This window comes from Nelumbo lutea, chromosome 1, assembly GCF_056320005.1.
Source record: "Nelumbo lutea isolate HS-2025 chromosome 1, American lotus-T2T, whole genome shotgun sequence".
In the NCBI taxonomy this organism is placed as follows: Eukaryota; Viridiplantae; Streptophyta; class Magnoliopsida; order Proteales; family Nelumbonaceae; genus Nelumbo; species Nelumbo lutea.
In genome coordinates, this window is record NC_142684.1 from 175,899,586 (window position 1) to 175,913,209 (window position 13,624).

At 35.2% G+C, this 13,624-nt stretch overlaps 1 protein-coding gene and 1 long non-coding RNA gene across 2 annotated transcripts; both read left to right on the plus strand.

Annotated features, from left to right (window-relative positions):
• The first annotated feature begins 2,830 nt into the window (after positions 1-2,830).
• On the plus strand, positions 2,831-3,799 carry LOC148879376 (uncharacterized). The gene is made up of 2 exons (XR_016104205.1): positions 2,831-3,241; positions 3,370-3,799. It is a non-coding gene; the product is annotated as an uncharacterized LOC148879376 (long non-coding RNA).
• Positions 3,800-9,349: 5,550 nt separating this feature from the next.
• LOC148879377 (Protein kinase superfamily protein) lies at positions 9,350-13,313 on the plus strand. The gene is made up of 6 exons (XM_088960901.1): positions 9,350-9,890; positions 10,031-10,275; positions 10,659-11,044; positions 12,017-12,149; positions 12,657-12,746; positions 12,831-13,313. Exons 1-6 carry the CDS (start codon positions 9,566-9,568, stop codon positions 12,984-12,986), a joined length of 1,335 nt encoding a protein of 444 aa, XP_088817027.1. The 5' UTR covers positions 9,350-9,565; the 3' UTR covers positions 12,987-13,313.
• Positions 13,314-13,624: the final 311 nt, after the last annotated feature.

Below are 13,624 nucleotides of genomic sequence, written 5' to 3' on the forward strand. Positions count from 1 at the left end.
GGTTTCTTTGTTTCAGAATATATATTCTTTATTCTTGCTTCAAAGTGTGAAAATTGCTCTCATCATCTTCTTGGATGATTGGTCAAGCATTTATTGCCAGCTTTCCTAATCTCTTTAATCAGACTCGGTCTTGCATCTATTTCCAGCTTGCTCCTATTCTATGGAGCCAAGTTAATATCTATACGGATTGGTCAAGCACACAATTCAGTTATTTTCATTGAATTAAAATTTTCTAAGCCATTTTAATAGGAATCAGAATTGGGGGAGCAAACAAATAGAGGAAATCAAAAGTTCAAAACAAAACTCAGTAGCGCATGCAATTGTCCGAGTCATCTGTTGCAACTACACTTCGAGAGCTTGTCATAACCAGCTTGATATCGGAGGCGGTTGCTAATCTCGAATACCAATCATAAGAAAATTAGATGATAGGTGAAGTTGTGAAGGGCATTTTTGTCTTTTTACATGATGCTTAATGTTCATTGACGATTTTGGACCAACTTGACATTTTTTGAAAGTTTAGGTACTGCAGTGACATGTTTGAAAGTTCGGATACTAACTTGACACTACCCCTAAAGTTCAGCCTACTTAAGTGAAAATTTCCCTTAATTTTCAATGTTGTCCTTTTTGGATGTGTTTCCCTCTATATCTCCTGGGCATCTTTTGGGCCTTGTTCATTTATAAAGAGGCCACTTACCCATGTAAATATACTTACCAGGGTAAGTGTATTTACCCATGTTCTTTTTTGTTAAATTTACTTGGGTAAATGAGACCTTTCAACTAGGGGTGTTCATGGTTCGGTTAACCGAATTGTGAGGCTTTTTTTAGGATCGAACCGGTCCTATTGGTTTTTGGAAAATTGATAACCGAAATCGAATCGAAACCAGTTGATTAACTGTTAGTTTGGTTTGTCGATTTTTCGGTTTTTTAATTTTTATAATATATATTATAAAAATATATATAAATATATAATAAAAAATTATATATATAATGCATTTTTATTAATTTATAATATATAAAAAATATATAATATACATAAGTATATATAAAATATATAGAATATATGTATATTGGTCAGTTCGGTTAATCGTCGGTTTTTTATATTGGTTAACTAAAACCGAACTGGTACCTTCAATTTTTTTAAAATACCGAACTGAAACCAAATCGATTGGTTCGGTTAATTGATTTTTTTTTTCGGTTTGGTTTTAGTTGACTCGGTTTTTCAATTTTTTTTGCTCACCCCTACTTTCAACTTCCACATGTTCTTTTGCCTCACCCACTTTCATAGTTAAGTGGTTAATTTTTCTATGTTTCATCATTTGTACCCTTGGGTTTAGGTCCATGCTTTTTTAATTATATTTTTTTAATGGGCATTTTTGACATATTATATTTTGACATATTAATTTTCCTAAGTGGGAGAAGGGTAACACTTTCCTGAGTAAGTGATACCCAAGATAAAGACATTTATTGTGGATCCCACCTAAATCTTGAAAAAGAACATGGGAGAGTTGGTCAATGGGAATCAAAATTCCATTGACTGACTTTTCCCCCCTTCCAAAATCCGCAAAACAAACAAGGCCTTGATTGCAAAGATGATGGATACACATGTTCGAGTAGGCTCAGTTTGGAAATATTACAAATGCAAAAATATACGATCCAAATACATACAAAATATAAGGTTTTTTACTCTACATATTTGCATTTGTACTCCTTCCAAACTAAGTCGTAATATCAATTATTATCTTGCGGCTCCTTTCCACGGTGGATAAAAGAGCTACGTCAGCTCATGCTTTTAATGGTAAAACATAGATGACATGGTTTGTTATCCGCCGTTGAAAGATGCATTTTTATTATAAAAAAGGGAAATTTTCTAAAACTCACAATGAGTTTTCAACATGTCTCTTAAACGTATCACAACTTTTCAAAATGTCTAAAACTCACTATATTAGTAAATTTTTATTTTCCAAAACTCATCTTTCGTTAGTGCACCGCTAATGCTTCTTAACATAGGTGTCAATGTCAGCATAAATAACAACTTTCATGACCAAATTACCCTTGAATGGTGAGTTAGAGGAAAAATAGTCTTTTTCAGTTTTCAATTTTCTTGTTTTTTTTTTTGCATTTTAATGTTTTGTTATAATTTCTAATGTTTTTTTTTATAATTTCTGTTTTGTACATTTTTCTATTTTTTTTTAAATCTATAATTTTTTGTGTTTTTTCTACAATTTTTATTTTCTGATTTTGTTTTTCAATTTCTATAGTTTCTATAATTTGAAAATAATTTTAATTTTGTTTGCAATTTCTATAACTTTTATATTTTTTGTAATTTCTATTATGTATTTTTTATTTGAAAATATTTTTTTGAACCTTTTCCTTTTTTTATGTCTAAATATTAAAATGATAATATATTAACATCCGTTAATTTATTTTATATATATTTTATATTTTTCTATAAAAGTTAAAATAGCAATATAATAACACCTGTGGTCTGTTTAACATCAAGTTAGTAATATGATGAGCTTTAGACATTTTGAAAAGTTGGGATGAATTTAAGAGAAATGCTGAAAACTAATGATGAATTTTAGAGAATTTCCATAAAGCGATTGCAAGCACGTATGCAAATTGTACACAATTTGGCTGGTGAGTCCTACGATTACGAAAAGCGGCAGAAAGAATTGATTGATTCTGCAAGAAATTCATGCCCAGGCCCTGAATTCTTTACTTTTTTTATTAAAAATTAGCCTTTTCCGATCAACAAGACAAGAGGACCCACGACCCACCTTTACAATATGTTTGATTCATGAATGGGCTTTGACGCTGCCAACCTGACACCGTGACACGAGCTTCTCTGTCCGGTGTCGTAAATCGTTAACTGGCATTTGAAAAATAGTGTGAGACCTCTTTGGTGGTTCGTCTTATTTTGGCAGGAGAGGAATGGGCCCAATGGCGTTTAGGGTTCGGCTATGCTTATGCGATGATATCGGAAAAGGCTCATAACGAATAAAAGTGATAAGCAATCAGTCGGTAGTCTGTACTCATCAAAATTCATCCCGGTATCATATCTTTCCGGCGTCATAGTTTTGGTAATTCCAACTCTGACGATCAGATGATGCCTGCAGTTTTAGAAATGTTCATCATTTAGGGCCATTACTGTACTGAGGAGGTGGTTTTCTCTGTTTAGCATTAGAGAAGTAGAAACTATTCTACCCTTTATATTCTCACCTGTCATTTGAAATCCAACAAGGTAACAATTGCCTATCACAGCAGTGGGAAATATATTTATATTTTGATCCGAAGATTTTGCATGCATACTCGCTGTGCTACTTTGGATGAAAGATCCCAACAATTCAACGGTTCCATCTTTCTGTACAGGGAATCTACAGCTGCTGCTTCCTGGGAGCTGGGATATTCTGATTCTCTCAGAGGAGCAGATACTGTTTGTCAAAGAAGATTGTATTATACTGTTTAATGAGAGAACACTGAACCAGGGATGTAAAGATTTACTTTGGATAACTCTCAGCAACATGTAGGGACCACCCAATTGATTAAGTTCATGTGCATTCTCGTCATCCTGCTCAGCATACCAATTGTAACGTCGCGGCCACTTGAGCTGTGAGGGCAGCAGACTGGACTCTGGAGCATCTCTCTCTGAGCAGTCCAGGTATTACTGAGGGAGCTACTGGCTTTTTGCGTCTGTGTAATTGTGTGAGAGAGAATAAGCACAGTGATCTGTCTATTTGGTCTTGCAGTCCTCTGTCACTTTCAAATTAATTAAACCCTACCCATGCATTTGCATTGCAAATTGCCGTTTAATTATGCTTATTAATTCTGCCCCAAACGGAATTATGGGAGGGATTTTTGCCGTGGAATCTGAAAGTCGCAATATTTTAGGCTTGTTTGCTTAATTGCTTCCGCCGATCATTTACTTGACTTCTTTAAAGGGAAGGTTGGTTTGGTTGGTTGTTTCCAACCAGCTGATTTGTGGGGGGCTGTAATTTGATTCCATTTCTGCACTCCAGTCCAAGCACAGTCTCCAACTCCAGCACTCATTACGAGGAATATTATGAGAATTAAAAATGAATCGAGAGTTAATACTTGATCAGTTCTCGATGCAATGTCCAGAATTGTTGATGCATACTTGCGATTTTGGAGTAGAGAACGTGACAAAACTGACTCGAGGCTACACCAGATTGAGCATTTGGATTGGAGCAGTGATTTCGGTTAGTTCATGGCCAAATTGGAGTAGGGCTAACGACATTCTTTATACTGGATAAATAATCCTACGATTTTTGTTGTGATACGAGCTAATGATGATGTTATAGAAGATATGTGTCTGTAGATCATTCTAGTACAATCAAAATCATATAGAGTTCGCTCTAATTCAGCGACCAGTGTCAAATCGAGTGTCCGGATTGACACGCTGCAGAGTCCAACCACTAAAAGCTTCCTGCCCGACCAGCCCCCAATAATTATAGGCCTCAGGACCAGCCCAGAAGACCACTGATTATTACCGTGCCCAGTCAATTGTTACTACTCTACTACTTGATAGTTCCGCTATATTGCCATTATGTTATGTTAGTTGTTGTATCTACTGCAATCTCTTCTATTATATATGTCCAGAAAACAAACCTTGTGGAAGAACTGTTGTTAATTTGTAGCTCATCAAATGTGTTTATTGTAATGCGTCAATGAGGTCCCTTGCCTGTAGAAGAGTTTCAGAGAGGTCTGGGCTGTCCGGGAAGATGTGTTCTTGGGAGTTGGGTCCCAACTTAGACCTAAAGAGTAGATTAACAATCAAAGATGATGCTAGAGACATTGAGAGCCTCATGACCCAGTCTCAGTTTCCAGACGAGTTTCAATTATTTGACACCCTTCACTCTACGCATTGCCAAAGATCACAGAACGAGTTTTCTTCTACATTATCAAAGAAAAGCATCAGCATTTATATCTTTTCTCTAGACTCCAGGCAGTCGGCAACAAGAGGTCCATAGCCTGAATCAGAAGTAAGGAGTTTTTAATTTCTCAACTGTCAATCAATTGGGCAAATAGCGGGAAATAAATGATCAACGACACGGAAGACAATTACTAATCAATCCAGCAAATTCTTCTCATAACAAGACAACGATAATACTAACATATATATAATAAAATTGGACGGTTCATGTCAGCATGTCTCTCTTGAAAAGAATCTATTTATTTATTTTTCAAAATTTTTGTATTTTTTTTATATATTTTTTGTTTTAAAATATAAAAAAAATAATCATTATCAACCATCGATTATATTTATTCCAATCAGCAACTCTCTCGCAAAAAGAAATGGTCTCTCATTTTAAAATACATTATTACCTCTTAAACAGCATTACAATTAAAAAAGCAACAAAATTCTTTTAATCATTTACCGTCCTCAATTAAAGCAATGCTTGGATCCAGGGTTTTTTCTCTCAAATGGAGCATTTCTTAGGAGATGTTTCAACCCATTCTCTTTTATATCCTCAATTTCTTTTCCTCCTTTTCTTTTCTTCTTCTTCTTCTTCTTCTTCTTCTTCTTGCATGTTCTAATAACTGAACAGAAAACTATGAAATAAGTGCAAAATGAAGCATAGAGCTAAATGCTTTGGGGTTGGCATCAGGTGAAATTATCTATTGGTTTTCTTTCATTCGGCACAAAATGAGAGAGCTTTATGAGAATCTTTGGATTGTTGCAGCCGTATATGTGCAAAATAGTAGCTATGCACATCTCTCAGTTTTTTTTTGGAGAAAATTTCACTTTAGTACCCTAAACTTTGGGGGTACTGTCAAGTTAGTGCCCGAACTTTTAAACTTGCCACTACAATACCTGAACTTTCAAAAAGTATCAAGTTGGTCCCTTCCGTTAATTGACTGTCAGTTATCTATTGAAAATATCAAAACTATCCTTCAAAAGAAGACTGTTCATTGTCTTCTACCTTGAGAGAAAAAACATGAAATATGATAGAGGGAAACAATAACTGAAAGTAAAGAAATAATTAGACAAGAATGTGTTTCAGATCTAAAGGTCAAAGACTACGACTTCATTAGTCTAGAATCTCAAGCACCTCAACTGGTTCAGTTTCAAGATAGAAGAAAATGAACATTGTCTATTTTTGAAGGGTAGTTTTGACATTTTCAATACATAACTGATAATCAATTAATGGTAGAGACCAACTTGACACTTTTTAAAAGTTTAGATACTACAGTGACATGTTTGAAAGTTCAAGTACTGTTTTATGCTTTTTTTTGTTCTTTTTATGGTTTCCGCAACTTCAATTCTAATTTAGTTTCCTTTTCAGATTAAGGGGTTTTGAAAAAGCTATAGCAACAATGATAGAAATGAGAGGTGATCGTCACTAGGGAGTACACCTTCAATCTCTACAAATTCTTACATCAACGCACTTTCAAGAAGATGGTTCCTAGAGCATGGGAGCCATACATGAAATCAAAAAGTTTACATAGAAAGCAATAGGGGATCTAGAGTGTGACAAGGTGAGTTCGAGTTCTCATTGCTTGAAAGAGGGATGATAAGGAAGATGCCGATGAGCTCTGTTCATTGATAAAAGTTGCAAAAGTTCCACATGAAGGGCTTATGGGATTGGGTACATCATTGACGAAGCAAATTAAACTTTTTCATTGTTGTAGGTTTTAGCCTTTTAGGCAAACTTTCATTTCTTTAATTATGTTATTTATTTATTTATTTTGCTTCGAAGACTTGAGCTTTGTTGTTTTTATTTTAGCTTTTGTAACTTTCCAACTCTCTATATTAAATAATGAATGAAAATTGGTTCTATATCAGTGGTACACAGATTTAAAAAATATATACTTGGGTAGCCAATAATCTTCCTCATACTTATGTTGCAGCAGTTGTTCTACAGAATGATGAGAGGGTTGGAACACCATGATTTCTGCTTTGTCTGAGAAATTTTAGAAAAAGGGGTTGGGTTATCTACTACTTGGTTGAGTTTTATTTATGCTTTGGTTGCTTCAATTGAAATGAGCAATTTGGTAATCTGCTAATGAATTCATGTAGAAGGGAGTTTATTTTGTGGTTAACATGAGTTGAGTTTGGATTTTTTATGGGGAACATTGATTGGCATTCAGTAATAATTGAGTTGGTAGCTTAGATTCTAAAACTCTTCCACTTTTTTTTTTTCCTGAATTGGAAGCTTCGGGTTGAGTCAGAAAAGCTTAATAAATGCAAAACAAATACTTAATATTATTTTCATAAAATAACTTTTTAGGTCTCATTAAATATAAAAATTACACAAATACTTACCCGTGTGAGGAGCCCACTTGAATTGTTAAGTTACCAATTAATGATGGCTTAGTTGATAGCTTTTCTGGATGTTTGTAGTGGAGATATAGGACCAATTATCACTGCTACTAGGGTTGGGGGTTATGGGTTTTGGGGATGGAGGTAGCCCCATGAAGCAAATAATAATAGTAAAGAAGTTAAGTTATTAGAAGTACCATTAAATCAATTTGTAAATTGATTTGACAAATTCATCTCTAATCCAAACCTACAGTGTTCATTTTATAGGTCATTTTTAAAACGTGCATAAATTTATATACCCAAATGAGGATAGAGTGGTCCATGCCCTATTTCCATTCCTAAATTTCACCATGTTAAGATATTAAATTAATAAAAAAATAGATATATAATTAATAGTAAACAAATTAATAATACCAACAAATGAAGTTAGTAACAATAAAATACCACTAACATAAGTTATGAAAATTAAAATAAGTATATATGTGCAATATTTCAATAGATGTTTTAAATTAGCCATTTAATTTGAAATTATTATTTATATAGTGCACATACATTTAAGTTCCACTTAAAAAAAATGAAAGAGTATAAAATCTAATAAAAATTAGTATCAAAACAAATTTATAACAAAAATTAATAGAAATTAATAAAAATAGCATTCATTTAAATTCAATTTAGAAATATAAAAATTAATAACAATTTATCTAACCATGATGAAAATTAAAAAACATTAATAGAAAAGTTAATAAAAATTAACACAAGTATAGCTAACAACAAATTAATGCTAATTACTAAATAAAATAGTTGTTTATTTATTTTACTTTATTAATGATTAAATGTTATAATATTTTTGTAAGTGTTGCTTAAATATTTAAGATATTTAAATATTAGTAAATATATAAAGTTAGGTTGTAGTCATAATAAATTAATCTAAGCCCAAGTTTGAGCTTTAAGACTATAGGTTGGGCTTTGGTTGATCCTCAACTCAAATCCAATCCACCCAAGTTGCACACCTAAGAGAAATGGCATTCATGATTAGATTGAACCAAAACAAGGACAACCCATTCATACATTATTTTTGGGGTTTTAACTAATTTTAGATAAAAGTTATTAATATTGAAGCCAAAGGAACTATGGGGGTTAGACTATCCCCATTGGTATAGCCAATTGAACCAAAAAATACAAGATCTTGGGCCAAATTTTACTATTGTATTAAGAGTTTTTAAGGTTGCCTTGCCCCACACCCCAAGTGTAATAATATTTGTCAGGGCTGTGATAGGGACAAGCATGTCTATATTAATTATAAAACTATGATTTCTTTTATAAATTAATTTTTTTTTATTTAATTTTAGTTTATTATAATGAATATATAAAAAAATCTATCTAGGCAACCTATAAAATTATTAATACATTATGAAAATCTGGCCCAATATATTTTATGTTTTTGGTTCATTGGGCTACACAATGGGGATATCCCATCCCCTATAGCTCAATTTGGTTCAGATAATTGCAAATGTCACATTGCTCCTAGGGTTGCAACTTAGGGGGTTGAGTCAGGTTGAGGATCAATCGAAGCCCAACTCGAATTCTTAAACCTCAAGCTCGGGCTTAGATTAATTTAATTATGACTATAACCTAAATTTTTGTATTTATTAATATTTAATTATTTTAAATATTTAAGTAACTTTACAAAAAATTATAATGTTTAATCATTAATAAAATAGAATACTTATAGATAATATAAAAAGTAATTATTTTATTAAGTAATTAAGAATAATTTATTATTTTTGTAACAAATAACAAAAATAAAGACCAATTATTTTAAACAACATTGTAGTTATCAGATTTATTGTTTTTTACAGGAAAAAAATGATCAACGACACGGAAGTTCGGGATGATGTTTTTACCCAGATTGCCTTTGTTAATTATTGATATTTCTGTATAATATGACAGTAGTGCAAAAGCTTCCAAGCTCTTCTGATAACAAGACAACGACAATACTAATAAATAATACAAAAGAAGGGACGAATGAAGTACATCATACCTTTAAACTTCACGAGAGAGAGAGAGAGAGAGAGAATGCACGTGAAACAAGTATGGATTCATGTGGCCATACAGGCAAGTTGACCTCCCAGGAAGGAAAACTCAGCCTCCGCTCCATAACGAGCTCATCATGTATCTGCATCCACCCTCTTTGATGCCAACACAATCTCCTTCTTTCTCTCTATTTATCCTTTTTCCTCTACAATTCTCCCTCATTCTTCTTCTCCTCTTTCTTTAGAGCTCATGGGGGTTCTCCCATCAGACGCTCCGTCAGGACCACCCAGTCTGACTGCACGCCGATATGCCTATCACGAATACACTTCACACACAGAGTCCCATCAAGACCACCATGGTGTTCTCTCTCGGGATTCCCTTCTCATAATCATCATACCCATCATCTCAATTGTTTTGGCCTTCGCCGTATGTCTACTTGTAATCCTGCTCCGCAAACTTAGGTCTGGGAAAAACAATGGCACCGGCAAAAGTAGCAACGACAACAGTAACATCAACAACATCAAACTTTGTAGGTTCGGTGTTCACAGTACCAGAAGTTTCAGTGCTAGTCCGGGTAAGAACCCACTTCAAATTTTATATATACTTCTCTTTGTGTGAATCTCATCCTCCCTGATTGAAGGAAGAAAGAGTTTTCTAATTTTATTTTGTGGGCATTTGAATTGCTGATTGATTGGGTGTTTGATGTTAAGACAGATGTCAAGAGTGGTTGTTTTTATGGAGGAAATTCAGGTCATTTCCCTTTAGCCAAATTTAGAGGAGTGCAAGTCTTCACCTACAAAGAGCTGGAATTGGCAACAGATGGATTTAGTGAAGCAAATGTGATAGGCAAGGGAGGACATGGGGTGGTGTATAGGGGGACTCTGGGTGATGGGACTGTGGCAGCAATCAAGATGGTACACAGAGAAGGAAAACAAGGGGAGCGTGAGTTCAGGATTGAGGTGAGTCACTTCATTTATTAGTTTTGTTTTATTTGCTCTTTCATTTGTTTGTTCTCTCTTGTTTTTATTTGATGTTTTAGTAGATTAAATATATTGTAGCTCCTAGATAATCCTATGGTTGTATTTAAATAGAATCAAAGGATATTAAATTGGGAAGTAGAGCTGAGACAGAGTAAAATGATGGGAAGTTTCAATTTGATATTCAAACAAACAATTAGATAAGAAATCCCTCTCCTTGTCTTTGCTCTCTCTCTGTCTCTCTCTTTCTCTGTTTCACACATTCACACACATACTCAGACCTAATCCATAAATTTTTATGAAGGCTTTTATAACTTGCACATGGTGGGTAAGAAAATGGTTTCCAATTTTGACTTGAAATGCAGGTGGATTTATTGAGCCGACTGCATTCCCCCTATTTGGTGGAGCTACTGGGCTACTGTGCAGACCAACAGCATCGGCTTCTGATATTCGAATACATGCCCAATGGCAGCCTCCATCACCACATCCACCGGACCCACAAGCAATATCAACCCCTGGATTGGGCAACCCGGCTAAGGATTGCGCTCGATTGCGCTCGAGCACTCGAATTCCTCCACGAGCTTGCAGTCCCAACAGTCATCCACCGGAATTTCAAGTGCAGCAACATTCTATTAGATCAGAACTTGAGAGCCAAAGCTTCAGATTTTGGGTTGGCCAAGACAGGTCCCGACAGGATCAATAGTCAGATCACAACCACTGTGGTAGGGACCACGGGATACCTTGCGCCTGAGTAAGTCTTCTATTACCTGCCACCTACCTATCTTTTGGGTGTCTGTCTCTCTGCATTTACCCGGTTGGCATGACACACTCCATGTGCAGACGACTGGTGCAGACATGGTCATCCATGTGTGGGGGCCATGGCAGAATGTATGTAACCATAAGCTACACTCCATATCCGAACGCACTTGTCTTATTGGCAATGATTCATGATTGGGATCGTGATAGTCTGCTAATTGAAGGAAACAAGAAATATTATCAATGGCTACTTAAGTGTGTTGAATCCATTGACTCTCTGGTGTCCCAGAAGTCTGCAAATGACTTCCAAGAGCAGAATCCAGTAACCCCCCTCTTTCTTTGGGCTTTGTAGGTATTTGGTGCTCTCAGACCGGTCTTTGCTGAGTCTATTAGTAATTTAGTATTTCTTTTCCTGCTACTTCTAGGCTTCAGCTGGCATCCATAAGTTCCGGAGTGTCTGGTCCTTGGCATTAATGCAGTTGATAGTGACCTAATAGTGACTGTGTGTGGCCTTCTATCTATACATTCATTGCTCCGGTTCTTAGGCAAGCTGGGGGACCATCTTGATCTGCCTTCACTCAAGGCCACTCTAATGTGAAAAGTTCGATTTGAAGGAAAATGATTTTAAGATATACGACCACATTTGGAATTCTAACACTCTTGGTGGTGAAAATGGAATTTGGGTCATTTCCCAAGTTTCAGGCACTGTCAACACCTTTTGAACAAATTAAGCATTCGGTGGCAAGTTTAATAGAATTAAAGAAGGAACCATCAAAAGGATCAAACCGCACTCTTGTGACTAAAGTAATTATAACTAGCATATTCAATCTGGGAGAAAGATACACACCCAAAGGATAGAATCTGTGATTGTTTTTTCACTTTTTTCCCCTTTTTTCCTCTGAATTTATAGTTGAGTGAACTATGAGCTTAATAATCTGATTATTGTTGTTACTGCTTGTTAATGAAGGTGTGCTTCAACTGGTAAGCTAACTGCAAAATCAGATGTCTATGGCTACGGGGTTGTTCTTCTAGAGCTCCTAACAGGTCGTATACCTGTCGATACAAAGCGCCCTCCTGGAGAGCATTTCCTTGTCTCATGGGTCAGTAATAAAACAGCTCTAGTCTTTTTTACCGATTTTACTATGGTTTCCTCTTATGTTCAATAAATGTCAAAAGCATTTGAAATTAAAGAGCCATAACAACGGTGCCATCCATTGACAGCTTGAGATTGAATCAACATCTACCTCTGCTTCCTAGGATATCATCCGTTACAGAGTAATTTCCAATTGTCAGCTTGATCACAATTTAAGATTTGTCTAGTAATATGAGAGGGGGCAATTAGTTGATAGTTTCAAAATGGTTAGTTGGTTACTATTTGATACCTCAGTAAGAATCACCATTTATGCATGAGGAGCCCAGAACATCTCTCTGAGATGAACCTACCTCAACTGCAGAGAGGCCTAGTATAACCTCCAGTCTCCATCATTTTTAACCTTCATCGGGACCATTATTAGCTTCCCTGACTGCTCTTCTTGTGCATGCATGATTCCAATCTTTAAAGGTTGACCGATCTTTGAAGCGTTGCTTATTTATTCTTTCTGCCTCAGGCTCTTCCAAGGTTGACCAACAGAGAGAAAGTTGTAGAAATGGTTGATCCAGCTCTAAAAGGCCAATATTCAAAGAAGGAACTAATTCAGGTCAGTTTGCTCCTTCTACAGTTACCATCTGTTTCACCATGATCACAACTGACAAATTTTATTCTCAACACATTGATATTATAGGTAGCTGCCATTGCTGCTGTTTGTGTTCAACCAGAAGCTGATTACCGACCTCTCATGACTGATGTTGTGCAGTCTTTAATCCCACTAGTTAAAACCATCCCTTCTACTTATACCTCCACCTCCTCCAGATTCCAAACAATAAGCCCGAGGTCTTAATTCATCATGGAAGCTGCAGAAACATCAAACGCCATGGTCTTTGGGCCCCTGGAGAGCTCTTTCTAGCTTGACGAAAAATGATCATAAATGCGGGGACACAGGGCTTAAACTTTTACCTGACAAAAGAAAGTCATACGGAATATCTAAATCTGATGGCGGTTCAGCAACGAAGTCCTATAACATAAGTTCTGCCCACTCATTCCAGATGGATATTTTGTATGATGAAATATACTGTTGAGCATTTAAGTTACATTGTAAAAATGTAATAAATATGTTATTTCCTTGCTGCCATAATTAGGGGTTTAATTTGTTGATAAGATTGAACAAGATGTGGTCTTGACCAATGTGTTGTGTTTACATGAATGTTCACAATCCAAAGCAAAAAAAAAAAAAATAAATAAAAAAAAATAAAAAAGAGAACTAAATAAAGTTCATCGTACTATTATTTGAATAGGATACATGTCGTGATAGCTAAGTAAACACAGCAGAAGAGTTCTCTCCAATTCATGAATTCCTCAACAATTTAGGGAGTAATGTAGGTGGGTCGGATCAAAGTGGAATTTAAAGGGTGGTAGTAGTTGAAAAGACATCCATCCAAAGTGAAGGATAAGGATTGAAGGAAGGAAGAGAAAAATTCA

Bases quoted from the DNA above. Each gene is read 5' to 3' on its own strand.
- LOC148879377 (XM_088960901.1), top strand. From the start codon at position 9,566: ATGGGGGTTCTCCCATCAGACGCTCCGTCAGGACCACCCAGTCTGACT. The intron at 9,891-10,030 runs GTAAGAACCCAC...ATGTTAAGACAG, and splicing joins AAGTTTCAGTGCTAGTCCGG to ATGTCAAGAGTGGTTGTTTT. The intron at 11,045-12,016 runs GTAAGTCTTCTA...TTGTTAATGAAG, and splicing joins ACGGGATACCTTGCGCCTGA to GTGTGCTTCAACTGGTAAGC.